At 38.2% G+C, this 15205-nt stretch overlaps 1 protein-coding gene across 11 annotated transcripts in view; it reads right to left on the reverse strand.

Annotated features, from left to right (window-relative positions):
- Positions 1-1332: 1332 nt before the first annotated feature.
- Positions 1333-15205, reverse strand: part of LOC110348502 (uncharacterized) — a 165014-nt gene continuing 151141 nt past the window's right edge. For 3 of the 11 annotated variants that reach the window (XR_015438992.1, XR_002393790.2, XR_002393791.2), the window contains 4 exons: positions 6346-6559; positions 5373-5505; positions 4006-4196; positions 1333-3278 (listed from right to left, as the gene is read on the reverse strand). Coding sequence is in view for 2 of the 11 variants with exons in the window: in XM_087180992.1 (XP_087037118.1) it covers positions 1595-1699; positions 3200-3278; positions 5373-5505; positions 6346-6373 (345 nt within the window). In the remaining 9 variants the exon portion in view is untranslated. Of the gene's footprint in view, positions 3279-4005; positions 5173-5372; positions 5506-6345; positions 6560-15205 lie in introns of all 11 variants that reach the window. The other 8 variants (XR_015438994.1, XR_015438991.1, XR_015438990.1 and 5 more) reach the window with 4 other exon arrangements.

The raw sequence follows: 15205 nt of genomic DNA on the forward strand, positions 1-15205 counted from the left end.
CCTGGTTTCTCCCTGGAAAGTCAGCCGGCCAGACCGCCTCTCAGTGATGACATTAGGTGGTGTCGGTATCTCGCAAGCGCAAGTCTTAAACCCTTTAAAGGTTAAAGGTGCCTGCATGTCTGGGTGTTTATTTGCTCCTTCATTACTTTCCCTGCCTCGTGTAGGTGGGTTGTATATGGATGTTCACAGGGTGGGTTCCGGTTACAAAGAGAGCTCATAGGAGGAATGAATAGAGATGCAGTTGCTTTCAAAAAATACTAAGTGGTATTTCTTTCCCTGAATGGCAAAAATACAAGCATGTCATAAATAAATCAACACATAAAACCATATCAGTTAAAGGTGTAAAAAGCCTAGGTATTCTTTGAAGAGGAATTTCATATTTTTTTTATTAAATTATTTTATTGGTACATTGTAGGTATACAACACAATTACATTTCTCATTGGGAACTTGTACCTTTACATGATGCATCTTGGTTCTTATTTTTTCCCCATTCCTAGTCCTCCCTTCACGTCCTCCACCCTTCCCTATTTACGAAGACTTTATTTCCATTTTTTCCATTTCTCATCATTTTTCCTTTCCCTTCTTTCCTTTCCCCTGCCTCTCCCACTATTCCCTACACCTTTGGACCTTTTCTTCCTATTTTGCTTTATCGATTATTCATTCTAATCATTGGTACATTTTAGGTATGCAATATAAGGACATTCATCATTGGAAATTGGAATTTCATATTTTAAATAGGTGACCATAAACTGGTGCAAGTCAAGTGTTCACGATTAATCTGGTTTCTTTTTCCCAGAGACAGAAAAATCACAGACTTAGAAAGTATTCAATTACTTCTTTTCAATGTGTAGAAAGATGGAAACGGAGTTTCAAAGTTTTGTTTTATACTTGTCAAGAATTCATACAAAGAAGTCAATTTTATACAAAATAATTTTATGAAATTATTTTTAAGAGAGTCAGTTTCTATAGATCAATTTCAGTAGGTCATATAACAAAGTTTTAACATGAGCTCCTTAGTTTTATTAGTGCATTATAAATTATTTATCTTACAAAAAATACATTAAAAGCAGAATTAGAATGTCTTTGGTTTATATAGCTCACAGTATTAGTTAAAATAATATAGTGCATGTTATACAGACAGAGATGTAAATGTGACCTAAAAGAATATTTCTGAGTTTCACATTAAACATTGAATAGAAAAGTTGACTTTATCTTAAAATAGAGCAAGTCACTACATCACTCTGCTACAAGCAAATGGTTCTTTGTAAATAAGGATGAACTGACAATGCTTGAAAGCGTAGTTCATCAAAATCACAACAAGAAACCAAATATTATGAACGTGTAAAATTCCATGTTTATTTAATATCCATTACAGAGCAGGTTCATTGAAACCAGACTTTGTAAAGACAAATAACATTTCTGATGAACATAAACAATTTCATACAGTGGAATTCCACACTGCGCTTTCACATGAATAAAGATGTCATTATGCAAGAGTTTCAGCAATAAAGACCTTGCCTGGAATCCTGGCGGCCCCTCTCAGGGCACAGCTGGGTGTCTATCCACTTCCGGCCTGAGCAGCTCTGCCCCGGGTCAGCTGCAGGGGTCCCCCCCAGGCCTGCGATGTGGGGTCGGTTCCACCCACACTTTTTTGGAGGACATCGCCAGAGCTCGAGGTGGGAATTCCTTGGACAAACACTGTTTTTGAAAAGTTAAAGGCACTATACAGACAATGTTAATGGGCTCACTCTCCTTAGTCAAAGAGAAGTATGAGCTGAGCATAACGTCAGTAATTCCTGGGCACTTCTACAGTTGCCCATATTAATTAAAGCCTGCTATGTGCCAGACATTGTGTTGAGCACTTTCCATTCCCTAGCTCACAAAATGAACATATAAGAACTTTAGGAAATTAGTACTATAATTATCTCAGCTCCAGAAATCAAGAATGTGGTGTCACAGGCATAAGCAACAGAAGTAGAAGGCGCTCTCTGTCATCAGACCCAACTGGGGGTGACCAGTAGCTTCCTATAGCCAACACTGTAGATGTTCAATAGCTTCCCCAAACCCATTCTCAGCACGTTTCTCCCTTGGTTTTCTCACTTATCGAGACTAGAAAAGGAGCATTTTCGGTATTCTTTTTTTTTTCTTTTGGGTACCGAGGATCGAACTCGGGTCCTTGTACTTGCACAGCAGGCGCCGGAACCACTGAGCTAAATCCCCAGCCCCAATATTTGGTATTCTTAAAGGACTTCTTTCTTTTTGAGGATTTTTGTTTCTTAACAAAAAAAATTTTTTTAATTTTATAAAATTTAAAAAATTTTTATACATGTCTGCAATACATGATGTTTCCATTCCTTGTGTGGAGTTGGAACCAGAACAGAACACATCTTCGTTAGTTTTTCATCCTCTTTCCCTCTCCTCCCTCCCCTTCTCTGCATCTCTTCATCCTCTTCTCATTTGAGGAAGATCTATCTCCCTGCTTCTGATCATCTATCTTTTATTTTGCCTTTTGTTTATTCTTTGGGTTTCTTATATAAGAGAAACTATGTGATGTTTAAGCTTGTGTGTCTGATTTATTTCACTTAACATTATGGTCTCAAGGTGCATCCATTTTCCTGCAAATGACTCCACTTTGTCTTTATGGCAGAGTAGCACTCCAGGGTGTGTAAATATGTTTTCTTATCTATTCATCTGTTGATAGACATATGTTGATAGACATTCAGCTATTATGAATTCTGCTGCTATAAAAATGTTATGCATGTATCTCTGTAACATGATGACTTTAATTCTTTCAGGAAGATACTTAGGAGAACAGCTTGGTCAAATGGAGTTTCTAGTTTCAGATTTTTTAGGAATCTCTATACTGATTTCCAAAGTGGTTGTATTAGTTTACATTCCAATCAATAATGTAGGTAGCTCCCTTTCCCCCCACATCCCTGCCAGCATTAGTTATTATCTGATTTCTTGATGGTAGCCATTCTTTCTGGGTTAAGATGGAATCTCAGTGCTGTTTTACTTTGCATTTCTCTAATGGCCAGAGATGCATAGAGGGGAAAGAAAGGATGATGGGAAAGGAGATTTAAAACGGAACTAAGATCTATTGTGAACATGTACCAATTCCCCACAAATAATGTAAACATTATATACCACAAACATGCACTAATAAAGAAATAATGAACGCCCCCTATAGGTGCTTACTGTGGTATTCATGACTCCTGTGCCATGTGTTTGAATTAATAGCAATATTTGCAATATTGCTTTCTCATTCAGTAAAAATCTGCAATGAAACAAAAAATCTTTATTAGTATATGTTTGGAATACATAGTGATTACATTCAGCATGGAGGATTGATACATATACACATAGAATCTTGATCATTTTTAGTCCTCCTTCCCACGTTCCACTTTCCCCTTTCCCTCCTTCTTCCGGCCCCTTCCCATCTGTACAGAATGACCTCCCTGTTTCTCAACGTATCTCTTTTAGATTGCTCTTTATTTATATTTTGAATCTCTTGTATTAGAGAAACCATGTCATATTTCACCTTCAGTGATTAACTTATTTCACTTAGTGTGATGGTCTCAAGAGCTATCCATTTTCCTACAAATGACTCAAGTGTATCCTTCTTTATGGCAGAGTAGTATTCCATTATGTATAAAAACATTTTCTTTATCCATTCATCTGCTGATGTCCATGTAGGACACTTCCATGTTTAGTTATTGTAAGTTGTGGCTGCTATAAACATAGGTAGGTATACATGCATCCCTGTAATATGAAGATATTAGCTCTTTCAGGGAGATTCCTACAAGGGTTAAACCTTAGTCAAATGGAATTTCTACAATGTTTTTTTCTTCTAGTTTGTACACTACAAACACAACACAATTTTCTTTTCTCCTAGGAATGGCCATGAGGTGGGTCATGAGCAGCAACTTGTAAGTTGCTCTTTGGGGCTTCCAAGAGGCTTTTTAGAGGAGACAGACTTGTGATCTCTTCATGAGTCCTCTTACCCATTCTGGATTATCCATCCTCAGACTTCTTGAGTCTTGAAAAAATTTTTTCTTCTAGGCCATGTGTCTTGGGTACTTTTCTCTCATTGCTGAGATAAAACACCCTTTGACAGAGTGATGTTAAAGACTTCTGTCTAGAGGATAGATGCAGTGCTCTTGCATGCATATGTGTAGTCTCAGAAAGCTTAGCTCTTGGTAGTAGAGAGGAGAGGAGAGTATTGGTTGCCAGAGGTCAGGAAGTGTAGGGGAGAGAGCAGATGGAGAGAAACTGGTTAATGAGTACAAAGTCACAGGAGGAATAAGTTCTGGTGTTCTGTTACACAGGGGTGATTGCAGCTAACAATATTGTATCACATAATTCAAAATAGTTAGAGGAGAGGATTTTGAATGTTCCCTTTATAAAGGACTAAGTGTTTCACATGATAGCTAGCTTACCTCAGTATTGCCAGTTGATCAATACACAAAGTATAAATGTATACAAATATCACACTGTACCCCATAAAGATGTGCAATTATCATCCATCGACTTAAAAAAAAAGACTTCCATATAGTCTCTAAAACATTTTTCCTTTGCTTCACTATATGAAGCAATGTCACTATACAAAGACATCACTTGGTTGGACACAGTTATTAATGAAAGCAATGATTCCTATTAGGGTGTAAGTTTCCTGAAGACAGTAATCATGACTTATAACTTTGAACAGAATAGGGTTTTTGAGCCAGGTAACTTTCTATTGATCTAACAATTTATCAGTCCAAATGACTTATGTCTTTCAAGGTGCAATCTTGTTAGCTTTCACCATCATTCATTAAATATCAGGCTTGAGGTCTAACGAAACAATTGTGAACAGAGACAAACCTGTATTGTGGCCTCTAACATGAAAGTGTACCACTCCCCACATACTTTATCAATTGCTGCTTACTCTAAACTCTTCAGTATATTAAACACCTTCATACATTATCATTAATTCTCTCTACAACTCTGCAAAGTGGGTGTCACTAGTGCAGCACAGAAGGGAAAATCAAGGGCCAGAGATCTGACAAGCATGAATACTAAATAAATCCAGAATGTCTTAGCCAGTTTGAAACCAGATTGGTTATATTCCAATGCTTGAGCTCTTTGCATTCCACATCCTGTGACTCAGAAGAAATGCAGATTCTGGATTTCTGGGGGGTAAAAGGGAAAAGTGAAGAAAATCGTCTATCTAGTTTGATAGAAGTTTGGGGAACCTTAATAATTCAGACCCATAATGTAAAAATTATTTATTGCTGGTAAAAGTAGACAGTAATAATGCCCAATGTTGATAAGAAACCCACAAAAGACATCTTTACTCTTCACAACATTCCTCTAAGGTCGCTATCATTACCTCCACTTAGGAACACATGTTGAAATGCAGAGAGGCAAATTATTTTTCTGAGTATCACACCCTGAGCCCCAGAACTCCAGCCTCAGGGTTCCTCTGGCTGCACCATCGGGCTCCATTTGCCATGTTGTTTTGCCTGTATGTCAATGAAACAAAGGTTAAGGAAAAAGGTGAAGGTGTGGACTAATCATCCTCTTTAACCTACTTGCTTTCTGCTGAACAAGGATTTATTTTTTTCCTTTCAAATGGCATCTTCTGAGATGTCACTCTGATAAAGCATGGACTCAATGAGGCTTGTCCTCTCAGTGAGCTTGCTTGGGTAAGAATTACAGTGCTTTTCGGAAGCTCTTTGGTTCGCACTTGGTTTTCAGCATCTTTTCTCTCCTCTTTAAAGTCTTTTTAAGAGAGCAGTGAGGGATCACTGTAAGGACTAGAAGAGCTCTGGGATATTTGACAGTTACCAGGACTCATGTTCAGGTCACGAGTTCAAACCCAAAGAGGTCTGGTTCTCTCTTCTGCTGACCTGTAATTTCAAGCAGCAAGACCTGTCTAGTATCTTTAAGCTATCACATCCTACCATAGAACCATTTCCCCACCTTGATTTACAGGAGTCACCTAAGATTGTTAGCACTGAGAACTCGCAGGTTTGTAGCCATCAGTGACTCCAGCAAGCACATGCTTAGGAGCAGGAGAGCTAGATATACATGAACAGGTGAGGTGGGATAGTAGTGCATGCTCCTTAATAACTTTTTCTAAATTTAGGAAATGTGGGAGTAGGGCAGGTAGCAGAAAGAACAGCAAAAAAGTGAGATGGTGATACAAGAGTGGACAGAAAGAATGATTGAATGGGGCCTTAGCTAATCATGGAACAAAAAAGTCAGATGCCGCATGTGTCAGCTCTGGAGACCAGAGAAGCCTTGTTATGAAGGTGCAGGTCAAAGCAGAGGCAGTTAATCTAGCACTCCAGCATCCTTACTTGCTTTCGGATTAAGTGTCTTAAGCATTGTCTTTAGGTGTTGTTAAGGAAAAATGACTAAATCAGGTAGAGTCCACCATATCCGCAGAGTGTATTCTGGTTCCTGGAGTGGATGCAGCCACAACCAGGTCCCTCACAGGTCGGTGTCTTTGAAAAGGCCTCCTTCTGTTCGGTTGTACCATGCATCACATATTTCTCACTTCATTCCTTCTTCCTGTTGTGAAAGAGTAAATGTTTTTGCTTCACTGTTCTCACTAACAAATAATGAATAATGTAAGGCTCACTACAGACTTCTGGGCTGCAACCTGTCATCCCATTTCACAGATGAGAAAACTACCACAGGAAGACCTAGCAACTTCCCCAAGGTTGTGTACTTAGGGAAGTTAGAGTTCACGCTCAGGTAGTCTTCCTTAAGACTTGTCTCCCAGCAACCACACAACAATTCTTGGTTATTTAATGCAGTTAAAATAGTTTAGTTTTCTAAAAATATAACTGCAATACAAAGCTGTAGTTATATTTGCAAGCATTTGGTAAGACCATGGATGACCCCCTTAAAAACCAAAATTGTGGGCCGGAGATTTAGCTCAGTGGTTCTGTCGCCTGCCTTGCAAGCACAAGGACCTGAGTTCAATCCCCGGTACCAAAAAAAAAAACCACAAAAAAACCCCAAAACCCCAAAAAACCAAAATTGTTTGATATTAAGAAACTGATTTAATTCCTAAAGTGCTTTGATATAAGATTACACTTTCTAGAAATAAAAGATGATATTCTCTTTCCTAGAGAAATATAGACATTCATGAAGAACTTTTGGAAATGTAATATTTTACTTGATTTTGTTCAAAAAGTTGAGCTAGAGTTAAATGGGGTATCACTTTGAAGTATGTTTACTTTATAAATAACAAAAGACTCCAGTATTGCTACCACCCTTTCTAGGCACTGCAAACATTGTTTCTCTTAATGAAAATGCTAGTTCCGTTTGTGGCATTTCAAAGTGGAAAGCAGAGGCAGTACTTTGGAGCTAAACATACACATAATTGGAAAAGGTGATGATGAACTAGACCATGTTCACACGAGCATTTGAAATAATGGCTCGTGAGTGCTGTAGAATATTTTTCCCTTTTAAGTGGAATCTTGCACAGTACCTGATTGGATCATTTCTTGGTGTCTTGTTCATGCTATCAGTCTCCTGGCTAAATAGGAAATCTAGTCCATATCACCATCATTTTTCAGGTCAATTTCACTTCTTTAACTGGATGCATAGGTGAAATAAAATCTAAATATTTCTCAATTTGTTTCATCATATTTTGAAATCAGAATCTAAATCACTGGCAATTAGAGTGACAAAGATCTCAACAGAGCAGAAAAATGTATGTGTGGCAGGAGTGGATCCTGCGTCTCCCCAGCCCAGCCAGAATCCATTCACAGTGGTGATAAAAGTTTTGACATCAAGTCTACTAAATATGCTCTCTGGAGAAAAAAAAAAAAAAAGAAAGAAAGAAAATTGGAAATGAAGTGGACTTTCCTTTACTGCATATTTATTTACCAGTCAGTCATAGAAAACCCAAACTCATTTCAGGCTTCTTGAAAAGTAATCCATAAAATGATTTAACATCTCTTCTAAAGCGTGTGCGTATGGCTAGAATGCTGAATATCACCCATAGGGGAAAAAAAGGGAGCAACTTTCTACACTTTTTTGGGAAAAGGGCCATTTTGACTGGATTAGTTTGTTCAGGCAGCCATAACAAAATACTGTAGACCGGATGGCTTGGACAGCAGCATTCTCTTTTCTCACAGTGTTGGAGGCCAGAAACTTTTTTGAAAGTGCCAGATGATTTGGTTTCTGCTGAGCCTCTCTTCCTGGGTTGGAGACTGTCAACTTCATGCCACGTCCTTCCATGGCCTTTCCTCAGCATGTGATTGTGGAAGGAGAGAGAGAGAGAGATCTTTCTTCTACAAGGACACTAATCTCATTATGAGGACCTCACCCTAAAGACCTGCTGACCTGTTCCTAGAGCCCTAATTTCCTCCCCATAGCCTCTGCCCATTAAACCATTACATGGGAGTTAGGGCTTCGACATGTGAGTTTGGAGGAGGGCATAAAGATTCTGCTCACAGCATTGACCAAGACTACTGTGCAGCAAGCCAGTGAGTAAACTGCAAACATATTAGCCTGCGACTTTTTAAAGAGCTTTCTTACAGTTTCATACTTCAAGTTCCATCTCTGGCCTTAGTAAAAACATAAGCTCCTCACCAATATATTCCAGATACCAAAGAAAACACTAGCACAAAGAACAGTAAAAGAAGTGGTCAAAATATTATCCCGAAACTCCTGGCATGTATAGCCCATGAACAGGCTCTGCATTACATAAAATAATCAGTCATCAGTGGCAATATCCATTCTCCCTGCTCTGGCAGGAGCTAATCATTTTCTTACTAAATTAAATATGCCCATCCAAAAGAGAACTAGTTGTGATGAATTGCTCTGATGGGTACTTTCCTGGAGTAGGAAGTGTAGGCAGTGGATTCTTTGACTTCGCCCAACTGGGCAGAAGATCGAAGTATTTTTCTAGTCATGTTCTTGATCAGTTATTTCCATGACATCCTGGCATTTCCAGACCACTCCATGTGATGGCTAAACTGGTCTTGTATTCTATGAGAAAAAAAAAGCCTGCACAACTAAAGGGTGAAATTCCCACTGGACTGATTTCTCTTAAACTTGAGACTTAACCATTCCCGTTACTACAGTGACACCTGAAAGTGAGCATCGTGTGTAAAGTCCTCAGATTGCCTTCTGGCACATTAAAATATTCATACCATCTCAAACAAGAGCATCCAAAAGCAGGAATTAATCTCTCTGTTCCTCTCTCCCTCCCTCCTTCCTTCTCTTTCAGCCCCATCCCAGAACCTAAGAGATTTTTCCGTGGATGTCTGAATGAGTGGATGGATGGACCTAACATGGACACTCTGCTGGACAGTGATTCTTTATCACCTACATGTAAAATTACTATCATAAGGCAAGTAAAAAATGACAATTCTACTGCTGTTTTTAAATATACAGACATTTCATGCCATGCCAAAATGTCTCCCAATATAAGGGTCCTTTCTGAGAGAACTTTGTTACCTTGCATAATCATTCACAAAAAAACACTGGCCTCCACATTTATATCCTCACATCCCTGCCTCTATGTGAGTTGAAAAACCCATTCTGAATCCCACGGTTTAGATCCAATATCCTTGGGTTTACTGAATGATTTCATAAAGCATTATAATAGCATCTACACTACAATACTTAAGCACCTTACAACATGTTCTTTCATGAACTTTGTGTTTTGGGACAAAATGACCAGGTCACAGAATGTCAGCTCATTTCCCTGCTGACAATTCTGTGACCTACCTGAGATTTAGGAGAAGGAACATTGTGAAAATATTATTTAAGTAATACTAAAGCAATTAATCAGTGCATCAGTTTAAAATATCACTATCATAACAAACTAGACTTCTTAAAGAACTTCAGGAGAGAAAACTCTTTTTGATGAGCTTGACTTTAAATTTATGTTTTTGCAGAATTCAAAGATCAATTGTCATTCATCTTCAAACAGTTTGAGGTATTGTTTCGTAAGCTTAGAAACCTCCAACTTTTACACTTTTGTCCTTCTGTCTAATTAATAGTATGACCAAACATTACAATGAATGTTTAAATTTTAAAAAAGTATTACAGTAAAAAACACATTGCAATTAACCCCCTCAAAATACTCCCCTTCACTTCAAATACCCTTATGCTATCATTCGCAACCCCTTCGAAAGCAGTTCTGAAAGTCCTGTTTCATGGGCCAGGGATTTAGCTCAGTGGGTCGGCTGCCTGCTCTGCAAGTGCAAGGTCCTGAGTTTGATCCCTGGCACTAAATAAATAAATAAAAGTCCTCTTTCGTGAGCGTCTTTAGTTGAGCTGTCATGGCTGCCTGTACATCTTGGATCCATTCAAATGTTTGCCTTTCATGATCATTTTAACTTTGGGAAAGAGCCAGAAGTTGCATGGAGCCAGTTCTGGTGAGAAAAGTGGATGAGGACACACTGTAAGGTTTGTATTTGACAGACATTTCCATAAATATTTGATCAGTGTGCTGTGATCCAAAAATACATTGAACGATTAAATTAAACATTGATTACAGCACAGGTATTCCTCATGTAACAACCTATCTGTTTAATGACTGTTCAGACTTATCCCTGGGGCTTCCTGTTCAGATTTACAACCTGCCATTTGGACTTATGACCCATCTGTTTTTTTGTAGTCCTCCATACATCTTCTTTATAGAGCCTTAATGTCTTCTTTTGATACAGTACACTTGTTTGTACAGTATTGTAATTTTTGCTGGTTGTACTGTACAATACAGTACTATAGTTTTATCTTCTGTTATACATTGTTATACATATACTGCATGGGAAAGTTATGAAAATACAAGTAGAGTCATCTAGTTGGAGTTTCCTTTGACCCTTCCTCTGTTCTGAATATTAAAATGTACATACTACGTACAACTCCTCATTTAGGGACAAATTTAGTTAATGACCTAGATGCAGGACTGAAACTCAGTCATTAAGCAAAGAATGTCTGCAAAGACACATTGCCATTAACCTCCCTCTGAATACTCCCCCTTCCTTCGCACTTACGTTGCCTCAGAACATTATTCTTAACAATGTGTCTTTTATCGTAATAAGTTTTTAAAATTCAGACCTTGATTGTATTTTCAATCACCCCTTCCATTCCCTCTGTGTGAAAAATTCTTGTCATTTCCCCTAGACAACATCTAGTACCACAGCCAGTATGATCTCCTCCATGACATCTTTCAGAACTTCTTCATTACAATGAACTCTTGTGATTAATTTTTCTATCAAGCTGCTATAAACATGATATGCATATATCTCTGTATTATGATGATTTTAGCTCTTTCAGGAAAATATCGAGAAGGGGAATCACTGGATCAAATGGAATTTCTAGTTTTAGTTTTTTGGGGAATTTCCATATAGATTTCCATAGTGGTTCTACTAGTTTCATTCCCACCAACAGCACAGAAGGCTTCCTCTTCCTCTCCAGCCTCTCCAGCATTCGTTATTACATAATTTCTTGATGATAGCCATTCTTCTGGGGTAAAATGGAATCTCGGTGTTGTTTGATTTTCCATTTCCCTAAGGGGCAGCCATGTTGGACATTTCTTCATGTATTTATTGGCCATTTTTACTTTTTCTGTGAAGTGTCTGCTCATTTCGCTTGCTCATCTTTTGATTTAGTCTTTTGTTTTGGAGGGGGCCTAATTTTTTGAAGTTCTGTATATATTCTAAACATTAGTCCTCTGTCTGAGGAATCACTGGCAAAAATATTTCCCCATTCTTTAGGTTGTCTTTTCGCTTTGTTGTTTGTTTCTTTTACTGTGCAGAAGCTTTTTAATTTAATATGACCCCCATTTGTCTATTCTTGGAACTACTTCCTGTGCAGTTGGAGTTCTATTCAGAAAGTCCTTGCTATGACTTCTAATGTTTTACCTACCTTATCTTCCAGCAGGTTAAGTATTTCTGGTTTAATACTTTGGTCTCTGATCCATTTTGATTTTAGTTTATGGTGAGAGATATGGGTCTAGACTCAATCTTCTGCATGTCAAAAGCCAGTTTTCCCAAGACCATATATTAAAGAGGCCATCTTTCTCCGAGTGTGTGCTTTTGGCCCCTTTGCCAAAGATCAAATAATTGAATGTACTTGGAGTTGTTTCTGCTTCCACTGTTCTGTTCTGCTGATCATCATGTCTGTTTTGTGCCAGTGTCATGCTGTTTTTATCACAGTAGCTTTGTAATAAATACAATTTCAAGTCCAGGATTGTGATGCCTCCTGCTTTGCTCTTTTTACCCAGGATTATTTTTGCTATTCTTGATCTCTTCTGGTTCCATATGAATTTTAGGATTGTTTTCTCCAGTTCTGCAAACACATTATTACTAAGACCAGTTTAAGTCTCATGGTTCTGGGACTCTGACTGTAATTATCTGTTTATAGTATTACCAAGGAAGAGCATATATAGATAGATATAGATATAGATATAGATAGATATCAATGCATCTGCATTGATAAACCAACTTCCAAACAATTTCAAGAATTCCAATTCCAAGGTATTCACTCTTTCCATGATTATTATGTCTCTAAGGGGTTAACATTAAAACAGATTTTAAACCTCTGGTTATTTCCTCAAGCAAATATAATGAAACCAAAAAATTCAGTAACATTTTAGCTTGTAATATCTCACAAATTAAAAAATATCTTTACAAATGAATTATGAAAATTATGATTAATAATGGCCTCATTTGAAAATCATTCTTTAAGTACTTAAGGATAACAGAAAACAAATAAATTCTGTGGTTGCTTAAAGAGCAACATCACATATGCTGTTGACAAAAACATTGTAAAAAAGTGACTTAAGCTGAAATGCACAGATTTGGCAAGGGGAAGAGCTAAATAGAAGGCCATTTATGGACGATTGGCATGAAAAATGAGAGAACATTGTATCAGAAACCCTGGAAGCAAAGATAAACTTTTATTTTAACCAAAACCAATCAATGCCTTGTATTTCCAACTTAGCTTCTATCAACTAAAGTACGTGCTTTCCTCTCCTTACTCCAGAAAGAATGGCCATCATCAAAAAATTAAATAATAACAAATGCTGGCAAGGCTGTGAGTGGGAATGTAAACTTCTACAGTGTTGGTGGGAATGTAAACTAGTACAGCCACTGTGGAAATCAGTATGAAGATTTCTCAAAAAATTAAAACTGGAAATTCCACTTGACCCAAGTATTCCCCTTCTAGTTAGTTTCCCAAATAATCGAAGTCATCATATTACAGCAATACCTGCATACCTATGTTTATAGCAGTACAATTTATAATAGCTAAATCCTAGAAATGGCCTACATGCCATCAATGGATGGATAAAGAAAATGTTATTTATATGCAATAGAGTACTACTCTGCCATAAAGATAAACTTGGGGCATTTGTGGATAAATGAATACCCCTTGTGACCATAATGTTAAATGAAATAAGTCAGACACACAAGTTTAAGTACCACACGGTTTCTCTTTTGAGAAACCCCAAATATAAATAAAGAGCAAAATTAAAAAAAAGATAATAGGAAGAAGAGAAATCTTTTTAAAATGGGAAAAGGAGTAAGAGACGGAGTGAGGAGGGAAAGAGAATGAAAAAAAGAATTGAATGAAAAAATGGCAGCAGAGCTTTTGTAAATGGGAAGTGGACCAAGGGATGGATGGGGCAGGGAGGGACAGGAGGGGTAGGGAAGAAAGAAAAATTAAGATGTGTCATGTGCATGTAACAACTCTCCATGATAACTGCAATCATTATGTACTGAAAATGTGTACCAATAAAAAATAGACAACAAAAAGACTCATTTTGCTCATTTGTAAAATGGGACCATTGTCATACCTTTCGTAAATGACTGAGAAAGGCAAGTCTAACGTAACAGTTCAGAGCTCACCTTGAAAGTGTGAAGGCTAAGACAGAGAACATGACTAGGAATTACATTGCAGAAAAATAACCTGTCCAAATGGAAAGCTGAATATTGAAATTTATTCTAGTTATGACAAAACTGGGGTGACCTGTAAATAAGCAGATAGCTGTTTGTGAAAGATTCCTCATTGATGAAATGGGAGATCTGCAATACATTGAAAACTCTTGTGACTTCTAAGAGCAAGGTTAGGAAAAATCATTTGGCAGTCACATAAACCAATTAGTTCACACTGATGTGAACTGCTAGAGGGGCGTTATGGAGTCTTCACACACCAACAGTGTTCTTCTAGTCCACCCTTTCTTTTTTGGGAGATTGCAGAGCAGCATTTCCAAAGATGGGGCACCTAGAACAAAATCCTGATACTGTGGGCTGCACACCATGATGCTCCCAGATGAATGGCAATCTCATCCTGAGGCAACCAGCTGTAAGGATAAGGTGTAGGCCTCGTGAAAAATGGCTCGCAAGTGATCCCCAGTGCCAAGCCATTGTCATTTCTTGGTCTGCATGAATATTCTGCACTCTAAACAGGCCTCTCCTGAATCCTTGGAAGGAAGTTAAGGGTACAGGAGAGTCCTCTTTCCTGGTGACTGACATCCAACAGCCGCCTTCTCGGAGGGTCTGGGGCAGGCATGGAAAGATGTTCCTTGCTACTCCCAGTGGAAACCTCTCAAGAACTACTGAGCTGGGCTCTTGGAATCAGGAGTGGAAATATCAGAGTCACAGCGTGGGTCTCAGGATGCACATCCTCAATATGGGGCAGTGTCAGGCACCTTGAAAGGACATTGAATTTCCTCTGTCCTCCCTTGCAACTTGAGAATGATTCAGGCAATGAGAAGCTAACCTCGTGGTTTCCCATTTCAACCCTTGAGTGTTACACTTCATCAATTGCTATCAGTTATTCCTTTAGAAAACCCAATAGCTCAGATGTCTATTGGTTCCACTGTTTGAATACAAGAAACAGAAATGACGAAGCATTAGTTTCCATCTGGCTGGAATTTTAAAATATTTTAAATGTCTAACACTTCACCTCTTTCTATATAAGACATGGCTCTCACTGCCAATTGATTAACTGCCTGTGCTCTTCTTCATTTCCTCTGCTCCTCCAAGAGAGGCTTCAGTTCATAGATAGTAGGTAGACAAGATGGTCGAAGGAAAGTTGTTAATTTTGTTTGTTTGCCTGTTTGTGTTTGCAATGTTGAGGGTCAAACCAGGGGCCTCAAGCACGCTAGGCAAGTGCTCCACCCCTTGGTTACATCCCCAGCCCTGTTATTTTTTTACCAAGCAGTGTGGTGATTGTTCACCATGC

The sequence above is a fragment of the Heterocephalus glaber genome, unplaced genomic scaffold (genome assembly GCF_053883595.1).
Source record: "Heterocephalus glaber isolate CG9 unplaced genomic scaffold, H.glaber_assembly_v1.0 deba00001465, whole genome shotgun sequence".
Taxonomy (NCBI): Eukaryota; Metazoa; Chordata; class Mammalia; order Rodentia; family Bathyergidae; genus Heterocephalus; species Heterocephalus glaber.